At 41.9% G+C, this 20,010-nt stretch overlaps 1 protein-coding gene and 1 long non-coding RNA gene across 4 annotated transcripts in view; one reads left to right on the plus strand and one right to left on the minus strand.

The window, feature by feature from the left end:
* LOC138855426 (uncharacterized) overlaps nt 1-20,010 on the minus strand; it is a 341,731-nt gene that overhangs the window by 302,749 nt on the left and 18,972 nt on the right. The gene's annotated exons all lie outside the window — the stretch shown is intronic.
* Nucleotides 1-20,010, plus strand: part of LOC128700899 (serine-rich adhesin for platelets) — a 348,673-nt gene that overhangs the window by 298,193 nt on the left and 30,470 nt on the right. For all 3 annotated transcript variants that reach the window (XR_011394661.1, XM_070104712.1, XM_070104713.1), the window contains exons 6-9: nt 2,504-2,671; nt 11,970-12,079; nt 12,943-13,093; nt 13,182-13,406. Coding sequence is in view for 2 of the 3 variants with exons in the window: in XM_070104712.1 (XP_069960813.1) it covers nt 2,504-2,671; nt 11,970-12,079; nt 12,943-13,093; nt 13,182-13,406 (654 nt within the window). In the remaining variant the exon portion in view is untranslated. The remainder of the gene's footprint in view (nt 1-2,503; nt 2,672-11,969; nt 12,080-12,942; nt 13,094-13,181; nt 13,407-20,010) is intronic.

The raw sequence follows: 20,010 nt of genomic DNA on the forward strand, positions 1-20,010 counted from the left end.
GAGGCTAGGAATATGCTAGCTGAGGGTTCTTGAGGCTAGGAATATGCTAGCTGAAGGTTCTTGAGGCTAGGAATATGCTGAGGGTTCTTGAGGCTAGGAATATGCTAGCTGAGGGTTCTTGAGGCTAGGAATATGCTAGCTGAAGGTTCTTGAGGCTAGGAATATGCTAACTGAGGGTTCTTGAGGCTAGGAATATGCTAGCTGAGGGTTCTTGAGGCTAGGAATATGCTAGCTGAGGGTTCTTGAGGCTAGGAATATGCTAGCTGAAGGTTCTTGAGGCTAGGAATATGCTAACTGAGGGTTCTTGAGGCTAGGAATATGCTAACTGAGGGTTCTTGAGGCTAGGAATATGCTAGCTGAGGGTTCTTGAGGCTAGGAATATGCTAACTGAGGGTTCTTGAGGCTAGGAATATGCTAGCTGAGGGTTCTTGAGGCTAGGAATATGCTAGCTGAGGGTTCTTGAGGCTAGTAATTGGATCTACCCATTCCTTACATACATACAATTGATGTTTACCTGGAGTTTACCTGGAGAGAGTTCCAGGGGTCAACGCCCCTGCGGCCCGGTCTGTGACCAGGCCTCCTGGTGGATCAGAGCCTGATCAACCAGGCTGTTGCTGCTGGCTGCACGCAAACCAACGTACGAGCCACAGCCCGGCTGGTCAGGAACCGACTTTAGGTGCTTGTCCAGTGCCAGCTTGTAATAATAACACTGGATTTTCTTCATAGTCTGTAATTTTAATTAATAAGTGTGAGGCTCTTTGTATCCTGTTCTTTATTAACAGTTTTTGGCGTTAAGATAAGATAAGATTTCGTTCGGATTTTTAACCCCGGAGGGTTAGCCACCCAGGATAACCCAAGAAAGTCAGTGCGTCATCGAGGACTGTCTAACTTATTTCCATTGGGGTCCTTAATCTTCTCCCCCAGGATGCGACCCACACCAGTCGACTAACACCCAGGTACCTATTTGCTGCTAGGTGAACAGGACAACAGGTGTAAGGAAACGTCGAAATGTTTCCACCCGCCGGGAATCGAACCCGGGCCCTCCGTGTGTGAAGCGGGAGCGTTAACCACCAGGCCACCGGGCCTGTTTATCTTTTGTTTAAAGAGAAATAGGTACTGTATATTGATGTTCATCATTTTCGTTTTACTATTATAAATTTTATTCCTTGTGTTCATATATATTTATTAAGTTTATTTAGGCACAGGTACACATAAACACAATTATCATACATAATGTAAATTACGTAGCATAACTATTATTACAGTACAAGTGTTTTCTGAACTTAACCCAAAATGCATTTGCATACTAGTGGGTTTTTTTTGTGCCAGACAATGTTTTATTACATGTAAACTGCAGTGTCTTGTATAGCAAAGGAGAAACAAATATTTGGATCTGAAAGGGGTGGGAGGTGGCCATTTTGATGTGGGTGAAGGGCTTTTGATGCAAGGACTCGAAGCTACCCTTCATACCTTGGGTTCAACTCAAATACCTCATATTCCAAGGTGATGTATGATCCCTTTGGGTTTAGTGCTTTCCCCATAAATATAATATTAGTAGTGCTAAACTAAGTTAGGGGAGTAAAGAGAGCCTTCCTGGCTAGTGTTTCTGTGAGGGAATTAAAACCACTTTAAAACATTAATTGATCTTACCTAGATTCTTCATATGTAAATATATTGAACAGTAAATGTAATATAATTGTATGTGATTCATGCTTGCATGCAAGCATAAAATATTTTAGTTGTGTAAGCACTGCAGGTTCATGCTAGGTCAGGGCTGTGCTGTATCAGGTTCATGCTAGGTTAGGGCTGTGCTGTATCAGGTTCATGCTAGGTCAGGGCTGTGCTGTATCAGGTTCATGCTAGGTCAGGGCTGTGCTGTATCAGGTTCATGCTAGGTCAGGGCTGTGCTGTATCAGGTTCATGCTAGGTCAGGGCTGTGCTGTATCAGGTTCATGCTAGGTCAGGGCTGTGCTGTATCAGGTTCATGCTAGGTCAGGGCTGGGCTGTATCAGGTTCATGCTAGGTCAGGGCTGGGCTGTATCAGGTTCATGCTAGGTCAGGGCTGTGCTGTATCAGGTTCATGCTAGGTCAGGGCTGTGCTGTATCAGGTTCATGCTAGGTTAGGACCATGCTATATCAGGTCTATGCTGGGTCAAAGCCAAGCTGGACCAGGTCCATGCTAGGCCAGGTCCATGCTAGACATGTCCATGCTAAGTCAGGGCTGTGCTAGATTAAATCCATCATATCATGTAATCCTTAAGCATATCATTAGAGAAAAAAAAATTTACTCTTACACATGTATGGTTTTAGGTCTCAGAAGATAATTGTTTAAACACACAAAAGCACTCTGGTTTTGGGTATAACGCATATAGTATATTAATGCCCTGTCCCATCAGTGCAAAAACACTAGATTTGTTGCTTACAGAATATTTTGAACCTACGGTACTGAGAACGAAGAAAGCATGAGTGTCTGAGAGGTTAGTGTGGATGAATTCTGCCGCAGGTAGAGATGCTTCAAGACGTTTACCTGACCTACGCCACCCGGCAGGCAGACACACTGCAGAAGCTGTCGCAGGATGTGGAAATGTTTGCCTCCAAGCACAACAACCTGGTGATGCGATCCCGGGACCATGCAAACCACCTCAACATCAATGCCCAGAACTTTGTCAGGGTGAGCACATTCACAGTCTCCCAAATTAAGAGACATTCTTCCTCTCACCCACTGCCCCCCCTTGCCTTATGAATACCTGTACAGTATATGAAATGTAGGTATCAACCAAATTCTATTAAATTTGGCATTCACTTACTGCAATATATATAAACTTTATTGGTTTGTGCCTCTCTGTGGCTCTGTTGTTGGAGCATTAATGACTTTTTTTTTTTAACATGCCCGCCGTTTTCCACCAAGGCAGGGTGACCCAGAAAGAAAGAAAAAAACTTATATCATCCTTCAACACTTTTACCATCACTCATACATAATCATTGTCTTTGCAGAGGCACTCAGATATGACAGTTTAGATGTCCCTCCAAACTGCCAATATCCTAGACCCCTCCTTTAAAGTTCTGGCATTGTACTTCCCATTTCCAGAGCTCAAGTCCAACTAATCAGTTTCCCTGAATCCCTTCACAAAATGTTACCCTGCTCACAGTCCAACAGCTTGTCAGATCCCAAAAACTATTCGTCTCCATTCGTTCCTATCTAATATGCGCATGCACGCTTGCTGGAAGTCCAAGCCCCTCGTCCACTAAACCTCCTTTACCCCCTCCCTCCAACCTTTTCAGGGACGACCCCTACCCCGCCTTCCTTCCCCAGCAGATTCATATGCTCTCCAAGTCATTTTACTTTGTTCCATTCTCTCTAAATGACCAAACCACCTCGACAGCCCCTCTTCAGCCCTCTGACTAATATTTTTAGTAACTCCACACCTCCTCCTAATTTCCACACTATGAATTCTCTGCATAATACCACACATTGCCCATAGACACAACATCTCCACTGCCTAAAGCTGCCTCCTCACTTCAGCATTTACAACCTATGCTTCACACCCATATAAGAGTGTTGGTACCACTATACTCTCGTACATTACCTTCTTTGCCTCCATGGATAACGTTCTTTTTCTCCACAGATATCTTAACACACTACTCACCTTTTTTCCTTCATCAATTCTATGGTTTACCTCATCCTTCATAAACCCATCTGCTGACAAAACTCCCAAATATCTGAAAACATTCACTTCTTCCATACTCCCTCCCTCCAATGTGATATCCAATTTTTCTATATCTAAATCATTTGATACCTTCATCACCTTACTCTTATCTATATTCACTTTCAACTTTCTACCTTTACACTCTCTCCCAAAGTCGTCCACTAACCTTTGCACTTCTCTTGAAAATCCTCCAAAAGCACAGTATCATCAGCAAAAAGTAGCTGTGTGAACTTCTGTTTTGTATTTGATTCCTCATTAGTGAGGATACATTACCAAAAACAACTGGTGAGAGCCCCATTGTTAGTGCTAGTGAGGATAGGAGACAGGTAAACATACACCAACAGGGAATAGTCACAGAAACCCAAGGCAAACGGAAACCAAGCCTGTGCACATACTATGCACTTGGTATCTGTAGGCATGGGAAATCTGGAAAAACAGATGGGACGTGCAACTTTGACCACCCTAGAAAATACTGTGCCCATATGGCAACAGGAAAATGCAAACTCCCTTCCTGTAAGCTTTTTCACTTTGAAATGTATCCCTCTTCAGTACAGGAAAGACTGTGCTATAACTTAAATTGCCAGGTACACCATCTAAAGGGGACAAAAAGATACAAAACATCCAGACCATGGGAAAACCTGGGTAGCCACAGCCACTCAAGAGGGAGAGGTTTTTTAGTGCCAGGAAGGAAAAAGAACTGGCAGGAAATGGCAGAAATCGTACACCAAATCCAGTCATTCCTGGAGTGGAACCACAGTCGATGGCCTCCACTCCAAACCAACAGATACAGATACTAATGCTGGAAAAAAGAGTCCCCCCCAGTACCACCAATACCACCATCCGATGACATTCATCTTTGCAAATATAAAGGGTCTAAAGCCAGCAACGAACAACAAAATACCTTTCATTCGTGGACTGCTTGCATAGGCAAATGCAATGTTCGCGGCTTTCACAGAGACCCACATAAAGGATCACTTGGACAACGAAATATGGATCCCAGGTTACAACCTATACAGATGTGACAGAGTGAACAGGCAAAAGGGGGGGTTGGCCTGTATATCGCAGAGTCACTTGTTTGCACAGAACTGCTTAATGCCTCAAATGATGTAGTGGAAGTTTTAGCAGTAAAGATCGAGAACCAGAACCTAGTCATTGTGGTAGTCTACAAGCATCCGGATGCAACGTCCCAGCAATTCCAGGAACAGCTGTTAAAAATAGACCACTGTCTGGAAAATCTGCCAGCTCCTGCCCCCAACATCTTGCTCCTGGGGGATTTCAACTTAAGGCACCTAAAATGAAGAAATATAGCAAATAATGTTCTTGCAGTGATAACACCAGGAGGCAGCTTTGACGAAAACTCACACACACACACACACACACACACGAGCTTTTAAATCTCTACACAAAATTCAACTTAAACCAGCAAATAATAGAGCCTACTAGACTGGAGAATACACCAGACCTCATCTTCACTAACAATGATGATCTGATACGAAATGTCACCATATCAAAAACAATATACTCAGATCACAACATAATCGAGGTTCAGACATGTATGTGCGGAGCCCCAGACCGACATAATGAGATTAGTCACGAGGGAGCCTTCACGAAATTCAGCTTCAATAACAAGAGCATAAAGTGGGACCAAGTAAACCAAGTCCTAACCGATATAAGCTGGTAAGATAGACTAAGCAACACAGACCCCAACTTATGCCTAGAACAGATTAACTCTGTGGCACTCGATGTATGCTCAAGGCTTATTCCTTTAAGAAAAAGGAGTAGATGTAAAATAGAAAGAGACAGACGCTCCCTTTACAGGCGACGAAAAGAATAACAGAGCGGCTAAAAGAGGCCAATATATCTGAAATGCGTAGGGAGTCACTGCTCAGAGAAATAGCAAACATCGAACTTAAGCTAAAGGAATCTTGTGATGAATCGCGGGAAGAACTAAAAGCCATAAATGAAATCGAAAGAAACCCAAAGTATTTCTTTTCCTATGCCAAATCAAAGTTAAGAACAACGTCCAGCATTGGGCCCCTACTTAAACAAGATGGGTCCTACACAGATGACAGCAAGGAAATGAGTGAGCTACTCAAGTCCCAATATGACTCAGTTTTTAGCAAGCCGCTAACCAGACTGAGAGTCGAAGATCAAAATGAATTTTTTATGAGAGAGCCACAGAATTTGGTTAACACAAGCCTATCTGATGTTATCCTGACACCAAATGACTTCGAACAGGCGATAAATAACATGCCCATGCACTCTGCCCCAGGGCCAGACTCATGGAACTCAGTGTTCATCAAGAACTGCAAGAAGCCCCTATCATGAGCTTTTACCATCCTATGGAGAGGGAGCATGGACACGGGGGTCGTCCCACAGTTACTAAAAACAACAGACATAGCCCCACTCCACAAAGGGGGCAGTAAAGCAACAGCAAAGAACTACAGACCGATAGCACTAACATCCCATATCATAAAAATCTTTGAAAGGGTCCTAAGAAGCAAGATCACCACCCATCTAGAAACCCATCAGTTACACAACCCAGGGCAACATGGGTTTAGAACAGGTCGCTCCTGTCTGTCTCGACTATTGGATCACTACAAGGTCCTAGATGCACTAGAAGACAAAAAGAATGCAGATGTAATATATACAGGCTTTGCAAAAGCCTTCGACAAGTGTGACCATGGCGTAATAGCTCACAAAATGCATGCTAAAGGAATAACAGGAAAAGTTGGTAGAGGGATCTATAATTTCCTCGCAAACAAAACACAAAGAGTAGTAGTCAACAGAGTAAAGTCCGAGGCGGCTACGGTGAAAAGCTCTGTTCCACAAGGCACAGTACTCGCTCCCATCTTGTTTCTCCTCCTCATATCTGACATAGACAAGGATGTCAGCCACAGCACCTTGTCTTCCTTTGCAGATGACACCCGAATCTGCATGACAGTGTCTTCCATTGCAGACACTGCAAGGCTCCAGGTGGACATCAACTAAATCTTTCAGTGGGCTGCAGAAAACAATATGAAGTTCAACGATGAGAAATTTCAATTACTCTGATATGGTAAACATGAGGAAATTAAAACTTCATCAGAGTACAAAACAAATTCCGGCCACAAAATAGAGCGAAAAACCAACATCAAAGACCTGGGAGTGATCATGTCGGAGGATCTCACCTTCAAGGACCATAACAATGTATCAATCACAGCTGCTAGAAAAATGACAGGATGGATAATGAGAACCTTCAAAACTAGGGATGCCAAGACCATGATGACACTCTTCAGGTCGCTTGTTCTATCTAGGCTGGAATGTTGCTACACACTAACAGCACCTTTCAAGGCAGGTGAAATTGCTGACCTAGAAAATGTACAGAGAACCTTCACAGCATGCATAACTCGGTACTAGGGACTAGTACCGAACTTGCACACGAAAATCACTCACAACAAAAGCAAAAGACTTGGCAGATGATGCAACATCCCCCCTATGAAAAGCAGGGGTGTCACTAGCACGTTAAGAGACAATACAATAAGTGTCAGGGGCCCAAGACTGTTCAACTGCCTCCCAGCATACATAGACCCCTGGCTGTCTTCAAGCTGGCACTGGACAAGCACCTAATGTCGGTACCTGACCAGCCGGGCTGTGGCTCGTATGTTGGATTGCGTGCAGCCAGCAGTAACAGCCTGGTTGATCAGACTCTGATCCACCAGGAGGCCTGGTCACAGACCGGGCCATAGGGGCGTTGACCCCCGGAACTCTGTCCAGGTAAACTCTTAATTTAATCTCACCCCTCTCTCCAACATCCTAGCATTTACTTCTTTTCCAACCCCATATATAAATACTTATGTTAAACAACCATGGTGACATTACACATACCATTCTAAGACCTACTTTTACTGGGAAGTATTCTCCCTCTCTCCTACACACCCTAACCTGGGCCCCACTAGGCTCTTTACAGCATTTAGTAACATACTACCTATTCCATATATAAGTATTTGCAACATCTGCCACATTGCTCCCCTATCCACTCTATCATATACCTTTTCTAAATCCATAAATGCAATGAAAACTTCCCTACCTTTATCTAAATACTATTCACATATATGCTTCAATGTAAACACCTGATCTACACATCCCCTACCTTCTAAAGCCTTCTTGCTCATCTACAATCCTGCTTTCTGTTTTACCTTGAATTCTTTCAATAATAACCCTACCATACACTTTACCTGGTATACTCAGTAAACTTCTTTCTTTCAACAAACTGGCCATATCCCACTGAAGCAGGGTGACCCAAAAAGAAAAACAAAAGTTTCTCTTTTTAACGTTAGTAATTTATACAGGAGAAGGGGTTACTAGCCCCTTGCTCCCAGCATTTTAGTCGCCTCACATGACACACATGGGTTAGAGAAAGAATTCTTTTCCACTTCCCTATTGAGATAGGAGGAAATACAGAATAAGAACTGAACTTAACGACAGAGCTCCATTCTTAAGACCTCATTGGTAAACGAATTCATGGCTAAGTGAGGAGCATACTACAGTATAATGGTAGTGGGTTTGTGTCAACCATCTTTGATATTGTTTTAATGTCACCTTTCTACTATTTATAACATTTTTAATATATTTTTAAATGTTTATACAGTAGTGTACTGTATATTGTAATAAACAGAATACAGAAATTCAGCTCTAATATACACTACTTAGGTATGCATACTGGACAGAGAGCCTGTTGTAAGTCCGAGTCTTCAGTAAATGAGTGCGTCGCTAAGTGAGGAGAGGCAGTATGTGTGTACATACATGTGTAGTCTGACCTAAGTGTAAGTAGAAGTACCAAGATATACAGTAGTACCTTGCTGGATGGTTGCTGTCTACCATCCTAGTACCTAGGATTGTTAGTAATGTGCTGGATTAATTTTGAGCTGAGACCATTATTATTACATTTGCATATACAATGGAACCTCAAATATCAAACTTTCTTCGTTCCAGACTGCTGTTCGAGTGCCGTTACCGAATGAATTTATTCCCATCAGGAATAATGTAAATTAGATTAGCTCGTTTCAGATCCTCAAAAATACACTTATAAAAGCACTTACAAAAATACACTTACATAATTGGTTGAGTTGGGAGCAGTTCGATATTTGAGGTTCCATTGTACATGTATAATTATTCAGGTTCTGATTTTGTTCATTATACTTTAATATCAGCTTGATTGATTTTGCACTATATTAAGTACTTCTTGTTGTAGTACCAGGAAATGTATTTCTTTTTTTCTTTCAAGCAGTCAAAGATTTAAATATTTATTTATTCGGAAGTGATTTTGTGGGATTTTAAATTTTTGCTTCATAGACCTTTTAACAGTTTTGGGACTTGTCAAGGGAAGTTTTACAATGCTGGTTTTATTGCTTCTTTATCATCAACATATGTGTAGTGCTTTAACCAGTAAACGGTCCAAACGTGTATATACGTGTTTTCAACATTTGAAAGTAAGCAAAAAAACAGTAGATCTTCTTTTTGTTTTTTTTACATTTGAAAATGTGTAAAAAAACTTTGATCTTTTTTTGAGTCCTGGAAATGGGAAGTACAATGCCTGCACTTTAAAGGAGGGGTTTGGGATATTGGCAGTTTGGAGGGATATGTTGTGTATCTTTATATGTACAGTGGACCCCCGGTTAACGAACTTTTTTCATTCCAGTAGTATGTTCAGGTGCCAGTACTGACCGAATTTGTTCCCATAAGGAATATTGTGAAGTAGATTAGTCCATTTCAGACCCCCAAACATACACGTACAAACGCACTTACATAAATACACTTACATAATTGGTCGCATTCGGAGGTAATTGTTATGCGGGGGTCCACTGTATATGCTTCTAAACTGTTGTATTCTGAGCACCTCTGCAAAAACAGTGATAATGTGCGAGTGTGGTGAAAGTGTTGAATGATGATGAAAGTATTTTCTTTTTGGGGATTTTCTTTCTTTTTTGGGTCACCCTGCCTCGGTGGGAGACGGCCGACTTGTTGAAAAAAAAATAAAAAATCTGAAAATACGTTAAAAAACGTAGATCTACTTATGTAGCACTACACATGTGAACGTAGATCTGCTTGGACCGTTTACGGGTTATTATTATTATTATAAAAAGGAAGCGCTAACCTGCAAGGGTCATATAGTGCCTTAATAATCAACTTCAAAGGTGAAAGTTATATAAGTGCTTTAGTAAGTTTATTTAGGTACAGGTACACATAAATACAACTATCGTACACAGTAACATGGTCTAATTATCTAGAATTGCCCTAGAAAGTCAAAGTGACTTACAGTGGAATCTCAAAAATCAACTGCTTGAGTTGGGAGCAGTTCATGTAAGTATATTTTTGTAAGTGCTTTTATAAGTGTATTTTTGAGGGTCTGAAATGGACTAATTTAATTTACATTATTCCTGATGGGAATAAATTCGTTCAGTAGCAGCACACAGCCTTCTGGACCGAAGAAAGTTTGATTTTTGAGGTTCCACTGTATTTCCATTGGGGTCAGTTATGATTGTATAATGTGATATGCCGATGTAGAGGCCAGTAGATGCCTTCCAGTATTTCAGGAAGCTTTTTCTTACTTATAAAGGAAGTGTAAATATTGTATGGATCCTTCAAGTGGGGTCTTTGGATGCCAGTGAGGGATTCTTGATCCAAGGAATTAGCTGCTCTTCTCTTCCCTTCCTTAGATCAGTCCTGATTGCCCCTTAATTTCCTAGGTGTTGTATGACTTTTAAGGGTCATAAAACACCCGTGAATGTAATAAAAAGTATTGTTTGCTTAGTTAAGATGCATTAGGTTTTAGCTAGACATTACTCATAAGATCACCTTCATTTGGTAAATATTCACTATCAAAATGACCTTTGGGGAAATGGTGACTACGTTAAGGTGTCAAGAGGAACATCTGACAAGGACAAAACTTTAATGAAAATGTTAATTACGAAATGAGCTTCATTAATTGTTCACATAGATTATTCTCCGTTGACTGAGGATGGAGCAAACTCATCTTGCCCATAGTCAATTGTTTTTAAGTTATCCACTTCCTGTTTTGTGTAACTTGTGTTGTACTCTACTGTTGCTCATGTTTCAACATTGTACCCTTGTTCATAATTACAGTGGACCCTCACCTAACAATGGCATCGCCTAACGTTAAATTCAGCTAACAGTACATTTAACGCTAACATTTTGCCTCGGCTAACGCTAAAAAAAATCGCCTAAAGTTATTCGGTCTTGGGTACCAATTAATATCATTAGGCGAGGGTCCACTGTTCATAAGCTCCTTGTTCATAAGCTTTCATTTTTATGCCGTAATTTTTATACACTAATAATAAATGTGTCTGCCAGGTTATCAGTGAGTTTGTTTAGGAGAAAATTTTAGCTTAATCTTTTTTACTGGGTGATGGATTTTTTTTATTTTATCACGAACGTTTGTGTTTATTGTTTGCTTTATTTCAATCTTGTGTGTGTATTTTTTACTGGTACTTGTTTACAATATTCTGTCTGTAACACTTCAAGGGATTACCTTGAAGCTTGTAAATGGAGTTGATTTGAGGAATTTAAGCTACCCTCCCTTACCTCAGATCACACCTAATTTACCCCCTCCCTCATTCTTTATGTTCTGTATGACTCTTATGGGTTTACTACTTTCCAATTAATATATTAATAATTGCTAATACTGGAGACCTGAGAATGTAGTTCTTGATACCTGGTGGATCCTTGTAGATATTATTATTTATTTAACACACTGGCTGTTTCCCGCTAAGGCAGAGTGACCTGAAAAAGAAACACTTTCACCATCACTCGGTCCATCACTGTCTTGCCGGAGGTGTGCTGATACAGCAGTTCAGAAATTGCAACATATCTCCACCCCTCATTATGATGATGATCATCATGAGGAAGAGCTCAACCCATAATGGTCATACAGCACCAGATTTGTGTGACAACCAGTCCACATTTTGTATATATTCTAAGGTGTATAACTCCCTTGGTGTGTATGCACTGAAAGCAGCAACATATATACACTACAGGCTATATTCAAGCAAACCATACCACGGGCGGGATTTGAACCCGCGGTCAGAGAGTCTCAAAACTCCAGACCGTCACAATCGTGTCTTTACGATTTCGTGAGTTATATTCAAGCACTTTCGTATCTCTGATTCTGCTTGAGAGGCAACTAAGAGAAGTTAGTTATGTGGTTGATATTGGAGCTGATGTATATCCCAGGTACCCCTCACCTATTGTTTGTATCACCAGGAGCTGCAAACCAGAATGAGTAATGTAGTCAAGGAACTAGTTCTCATTCGCCTTCAGAGTCAGAACTTTGTGTCACTCAACAATGACACCCACAATGACTTCTCAAACAGGTAAGAAACTAGTGTTAATTCTGATAGATAAATATTATTTATTTAGCTAGTCTATATTTTCGATATACAGGAGAGAATTATGCAAATTTTGGTCATGTAATTATTCAGTAGAATTTGATAAATTAGACACATGCACCAAGACAAATCCAATCCCATTGCTAAATGTACCAATTGTAATATTATTATATGTTTTGTACTACCTCTCAATCATAAATCTAATTATGTATGTACCTAATTATGTATGTCTCTAATTATGTATGTCTAATTATGCATGTCTAATTATGTATCTAATAATGTATGTTATAATGTACTTCTCCATAACCTATATCAGTATAGAGTAAGAATTAGTATTAGTCTGCCCGAAATGCCTTGGCATGCTAGTGGTCTTCTTCGTAATTAATATTTTATAGCATGTAAACCACACATTGTGATTTACAAGGAAATAAACATTTTAATTTTCATATATATGAGAGGAGGAGGATGGGAGCATTGTAAATGAGAGGAGGGAAATAACACCCTTTCCTACACACTTCTGTGTCACCTAGTTAATGTTCCGAGTTGGACCAAAATGTTATTGCAAGTTTTAGTTTCCTATGTGCGAGTTATTTGCTGGAGTCCAACAGCACCTGGGAAAGGGTGAGGTAGCCTCAATTTCCTGAATGATTGTTCAGTCACTATTATCAAGGAACTCCCCTTCAAGGGGAGTGCCTTGATAATGGAACCTTTCATATAGTTCCATGATGGAACTATGTGAAAATGACTTAACATAATGTATCCAAAAGCTTGTTGTATAATAAACTGGCCAGTCAATCTTATGTAAAGCAGATAGTATAAAGTGTAATACAGAATGTTTATTTTTTCAGCCTCAACATGACACAGTCAGCAGTAGACACACTCTCAGAAAGTCTAAAGAATCGACTTGATAATGCAACAGTACTGGAACAAGATTTCAGGAAGATCTTTAAGAGGGAAACCAACCACATTAGTGACAGAGTTGAAAACGGCATCAGCCAAGTAAGGAAGTTGATTTATCTCTCTTTTTATACCATTTTCTTTTCCTCTCACCTAAGTATATTTAATCACTGTACTGTCCCCCTGGCAGGCTCTGGTCTCTAATCATGCAACAGTAAGCCAGATAGAGGAGACTGAGTTGGACACTCGAGTGTTTGTGGGTTCGGCGACAGCTGCCTGGAACGAACTCTATCTCAACCAAGAGGCTGAACTGCGTAAGGAAGCTGACTCCCTCAGCCACAGTCTTCGTACCCACACCCACCACACTCAGAATGTGCTGACTGGCATGCGCAGTGCTGCAGAAACTCATGAACTGGTCAGTAGTGTTGTAGGTCACCACTCATGGTACACTACCTGGTTATGCTTCTCTGATGCCCAGAACCAGAGCTGGTGTGACCAACACATTTCATTCTCTTGTTATCTCTGATTCATTGAAGTTTTCCTTGTGAAGTATTTGTTCATTTCACAAATCAGTCAATCAAGTTTATTCTCTATAAGGATTACAATGCGGGGTTTACAGATTTTGGTTGTGTGGTTTACATGTAATAAAATACTAATTACAGAGGGGGCCACTAGGACACCTAGCATGGCTAGGCATTTCGGGCAAACTTAGATTAATTCTTAACCCTAAATTATTACAAATTATGGAGTAAGTTGACTAAATACTAAGTGACTAAATACTAGTTTGTGAGTTTAGCAATGTGAATGCTTTTGTTTTGGCACAATACATAGTTTCTATATTGGAGTATCACAGGCAAACTTAGTTAGGAAAGAAACTTACGATGACATTTTGGTCCGACTTTGACCATTAACTAGTGTATTGTTCCATTTTGGTAACATATGAATAATATCCTTTTATGACAATGTACACTTAAGTTTTCTTTAATACATTTATTAGTGATTAAGTACTGAAGTGTAGCCTTAATGACTCAGGTGTAGCCTTAATGACTCAGGTGTAGCCTTAATGACTCAGGTGTAGCCTTAATGACTCAGGTGTAGCCTTAATGAATCAGGTGTAGCCTTAATGACTCAGGTGTAGCCTTAATGACTCAGGTGTAGCCTTAATGACTCAGGTGTAGCCTTAATGACTCAGGTGTAGCCTTAATGACTCAGGTGTAGCCTTAATGACTCAGGTGTAGCCTTAATGACTCAGGTGTAGCCTTAATGACTCAGGTGTAGCCTTAATGACTCAGGTGTAGCCTTAATGACTCAGGTGTAGCCTTAATGACTCAGGTGTAGCCTTAATGACTCAGGTGTAGCCTTAATGACTCAGGTGTAGCCTTAATGACTCAGGTGTAGCCTTAATGACTCAGGTGTAGCCTTAATGACTCAGGTGTAGCCTTAATGACTCAGGTGTAGCCTTAATGACTCAGGTGTAGCCTTAATGACTCAGGTGTAGCCTTAATGACTCAGGTGTAGCCTTAATGACTCAGGTGTAGCCTTAATGACTCAGGTGTAGCCTTAATGACTCAAGTGTAGCCTTAATGACTCAAGTGTAGCCTTAATGACTCAAGCGTAGCCTTAATGACTCAAGCGTAGCCTTAATGACTCAAGTGTAGCCTTAATGACTCAAGTGTAGCCTTAATGACTCAGGTGTAGCCTTAATGACTCAGGTGTAGCCTTAATGACTCAGGTGTAGCCTTAATGACTCAAGTGTAGCCTTAATGACTCAAGTGTAGCCTTAATGACTCAAGTGTAGCCTTAATGACTCAAGTGGCAGTCTTCAAGCTGGCACTGGACAAGCACCTAAAGTCGGTTCCTGACCAGCCGGGCTGTGGCTCATACGTTGGTTTGCGTGCAGCCAGCAGCAACAGCCTGATTGATCAGGCTCTGATCCATCAGGAGGCCTGGTCACAGACCGGGCCGCGGGGGCGTTGACCCCCGGAACTCTCTCCAGGTAAACTCCAGTGTAGCCTTAATGACTTAAGTGTACCTTAATGACTCAAGTGTAGATGATAGGATTTTAATACAAACAAATAAAAAACAAACGAAATTTATTTCTTTGCAAGCTAACATTGATATAATGAACTTACAATAATAAGTCGCAACACAAAGAGCCGAAGATAAGTGTCTCAATCTTCAACTTGTCGGTTTTTCAAACCATTCATCACAACACAAAGAGCCACTATCATGCCTAGGCATTATGGGCAGACTTAATTTAATGGCTTACAGACTACTTAATACTCAAGAAATTGATCTTAGTTTAAGTTATACATTTTTTTCTTTATTTATAGTAGACGGCAATTTTACTCTAATTACAATAGTTTCAATAATACGTAAATATTGAAATTATGTTATGGGAATATAACACTGAGTTGTTGAGAGTAGTTTACAGTATGTGAATGTTACAACCGGGTGTAAGGCAGTATTGTTTTGGGTAGGTATTTATACTACAATGTAGTATTAACCTGTAAACGGTCCAAACGTATATATACGTTCACTACCGTACTGCCCCAACTTTTTTGAGAAAAAAAAACATTTTTGTTTTTAATAGGAAAAAAGAGCATATGGTACCCAGGCATCCCCAATTATTTTAATATGGCGCACAGTGAGTGCTCACACCCATTCTCACATGTCTAGGCGACTCAGGCTTATCGTGGCAATGTTAAATGTAGGACACATAAAACGTATATATACGTTTGGGGCACTAGCAGTAAAAACGTATACATACATTTGGACCGTTTACGGGTTAATAATGTATGAACTTTGGGCATCTAGATTTGAAGTTTTAAGATTTAGCTAACTGGGAGATTTTTGGTAAAGTTAAATATTAAGTAATGAGTATTTATTTTAGGGTGGGTAGGCGGCTTTTTATCTGTACAAAGAGTTTATTTTAATCCTTATCCATAGGGAATGTAGTACAGCATTTTCAGTTGCTAATGTACAAGTGACTGTAACCTTAACCCTGTAAAGTAAAAGGACACAAGGAATACAATTAAACACTGAAACAAGCTGCCTCTATCCAGTCTATATTTGTCCAACCTATTTTTATGTTACCCAAGTAATAGCTTTTATATCCTTTTACTCATGTACGAATTAATTGCTCTACCATATTGTATTACTTTTGTCACTACTACTACTACTACCACTACTACTACTACTACTACTACTACCACTAGTGAACATCGAAATGTTACCTCACTAGTATTGCACCTCACTCTGAGCCTTTATATACCCTCTGTGTCCATGTATTGTTTGTAATGGCTTGATAAAGCTCCTGGAGAGCGAAACGTTGCCACAATAAATGTCACATTAGTTGCACTTGTGTCCTTTTACTTTACATATTGTCGGTAATTCTACCAACTTTATTACAACTTTAACCCTGTAAAGTTTAATACTAGAAATCGTGTTAGGATTTTTTAATTCTTTTGGCAGATGAATATTTATACATTTGAAAAACATTTTTTTATCGTTTTTGATATGAGTTCTAGTTTGGGAATTCTAATAGATTTTACATGTAGTTTGTTTGGGCTTGAAGTCCATAATAAGGAAATAAAGGTGAGTCTGTATGGGCTCTATGGAATGCTAGGGGGAATAAAATGTTAGTTTATGTAACAAAAATTGCACTCAAACGTGAAAAAATACGATAGTAAAACTAGCGTTTTTATTAATAAACTTGCGTTTGTTATCCATAAGATACATGTAAATTCAGGTTGTAGGTTATTAGACAGCAACCACTTAGGGAGGTACTACCATCTAGACAGCAACCACCGGGGGAGGTACTACCATCTAGACAGCAACCACCGGGGGAGGTACTACCATCTAGACAGCAACCACTGGGGGAGGTACTACCATCTAGACAGCAACCACCGGGGGAGGTACTACCATCTAGACAGCAACCACTTAGGGAGGTACTACCATCTAGACAGCAACCACTTAGGGAGGTACTAAGATCTAGACAGCAACCACTGGGGGAGGTACTACCATCTAGACAGCAACCACTGGGGGAGGTACTACCATCTAGACAGCAACCACCAGGGGAGGTACTACCATCTAGACAGCAACCACTTAGGGAGGTACTACCATCTAGACAGCAACCACTTAGGGAGGTACTACCATCTAGACAGCAACCACTTAGGGAGGTACTACCATCTAGACAGCAACCACCGGGGGAGGTACTACCATCTAGACAGCAACCACCAGGGGAGGTACTACCATCTAGACAGCAACCACCGGGGGAGGTACTACCATCTAGACAGCAACCACTTAGGGAGGTACTACCATCTAGACAGCAACCACCAGGGGAGGTACTACCATCTAGACAGCAACCACCAGGGGAGGTACTACCATCTAGACAGCAACCACCAGGGGAGGTACTACCATCTAGACAGCAACCACTTAGGGAGGTACTACCATCTAGACAGCAACCACTTAGGGAGGTACTACCATCTAGACAGCAACCACCAGGGGAGGTACTACCATCTAGACAGCAACCACTTAGGGAGGTACTGCCATCTAGACAGCAACCACCGGGGGAGGTACTACCATCTAGACAGCAACCACCAGGGGAGGTACTACCATCTAGACAGCAACCACCGTTGGAGGTACTACCATCTAGACAGCAACCACTTAGGGAGGTACTACCATCTAGACAGCAACCACTTAGGGAGGTACTACCATCTAGACAGCAACCACCGGGGGAGGTACTACCATCTAGACAGCAACCACCAGGGGAGGTACTACCATCTAGACAGCAACCACCGGGGGAGGTACTACCATCTAGACAGCAACCACTTAGGGAGGTACTACCATCTAGACAGCAACCACTTAGGGAGGTACTACCATCTAGACAGCAACCACTTAGGGAGGTACTACCATCTAGACAGCAACCACCGGGGGAGGTACTACCATCTAGACAACAACCACTTAGGGAGGTACTACCATCTAGACAGCAACCACCGGGGGAGGTACTACCATCTAGACAGCAACCACTTAGGGAGGTACTACAGTCTAGACAGCAACCACTTTGGGAGGTACTACCATCTAGACAGCAACCACCAGGGGAGGTACTACCATCTAGACAGCAACCACCGGGGGAGGTACTACCATCTAGACAGCAACCACCGGGGGAGGTACTACCATCTAGACAGCAACCACCGGGGGAGGTACTACCATCTAGACAGCAACCACCGGGGGAGGTACTACCATCTAAACAGCAACCACCGGGGGAAGTACTACCATCTAGACAGCAACCACTTAGGGAGGTACTACAGTCTAGACAGCAACCACTTAGGGAGGTACTACCATCTAGACAGCAACCACCAGGGGAGGTACTACCATCTAGACAGCAACCATTTAGGGAGGTACTACCATCTAGACAGCAACCACCGGGGGAGGTACTACCATCTAGACAGCAACCACCAGGGGAGGTACTACCATCTAGACAGCAACCACCTAGGGAGGTACTACCATCTAGACAGCAACCACTTAGGGAGGTACTACCGTCTAGACAGCAACCACTTAGGGAGGTACTACCATCTAGACAGCAACCACCTAGGGAGGTACTACCATCTAGACAGCAACCACTTAGGGAGGTACTACCGTCTAGACAGCAACCACTTAGGGAGGTACTACCATCTAGACAGCAACCACCTAGGGAGGTACTACCATCTAGACAGCAAACACCTAGGTACTACCATCTAGACAGCAACCACCTAGGGAGGTACTACCATCTAGACAGCAACCACCTAGGTACTACCATCTAGACAGCAACCAATTAGGGAGGTACTACCATCTAGACAGCAACCACCTAGGTACTACCATCTAGACAGCAACCACTTAGGGAGGTACTACCATCTAGACAACACCAACATAGGGAGGTACTACCATCTAGACAATCATCCACCTAGGGAGGTACTACCATCTAGACAACACCAACATAGGGAGGTACTACCATATAGACAGCAACCACCTAGGGAGGTACTACCATCTAGACAGCAACCACTTAGGGAGGTACTACTGTCTAGACAGCAACCACCTAGGGAGGTACTACCATCTAGACAGCAACCATTTAGGGAGGTACTACCGTCCAGACAGCAACCACTTAGGGAGGTACTACCATCTAGACAGCAACCACCTAGGGAGGTACTACCATCTAGGCAGCAACCACTTTGGGAGGTACTACTGTCTAGACAGCAACCACCTAGGGAGGTACTACCATCTAGACAGCAACCACTTAGGGAGGTACTACCGTCTAGACAGCAACCACTTAGGGAGGTACTACCATCTAGACAGCAACCACCTAGGGAGGTACTACCATCTAGACAGCAACCACCTAGGTACTACCATCTAGACAGCAACCACTTAGGGAGGTATTACCATCTAGACAGCAACCACCTAGGTACTACCATCTAGACAGCAACCACTTAGGGAGGTACTACCATCTAGACAGCACCCACCTAGGGAGGTACTACCGTCTAGAGTCTAGACAATCATCCACCTAGGGAGGTACTACCATATAGACAGCAACCACCTAGGGAGGTACTACCATCTAGACAACAACCACCTAGGGAGGTACTACAGTCTAGACAGCAACCACCTAGGGAGGTACTACCATCTAGACAGCAACCACCTAGGGAGGTACTACTGTCTAGACAGCAACCACCTAGACAATCATCCACCTAGGGAGGTACTACCATATAGACAGCAATCACCTAGGGAGGTACTACCATCTAGACAACAACCACCTAGGGAGATACTACCATCTAGACAGCAACCACCTAGGGGGGTACTACCGTCTAGACAGGAACCACCTAGGGAGGTACTACCGTCTAGACAGCAACCACCTAGGGAGGTACTACCGTCTAGACAATCATCCACCTAGGGAGGTACTACCATATAGACAGCAACCACCTAGGGAGGTACTACCATCTAGACAACAACCACCTAGGGAGGTACTACCATCTAGACAGCAACCACCT

Source organism: Cherax quadricarinatus, chromosome 94 (genome assembly GCF_038502225.1).
Source record: "Cherax quadricarinatus isolate ZL_2023a chromosome 94, ASM3850222v1, whole genome shotgun sequence".
Lineage (NCBI taxonomy): Eukaryota > Metazoa > Arthropoda > Malacostraca > Decapoda > Parastacidae > Cherax > Cherax quadricarinatus.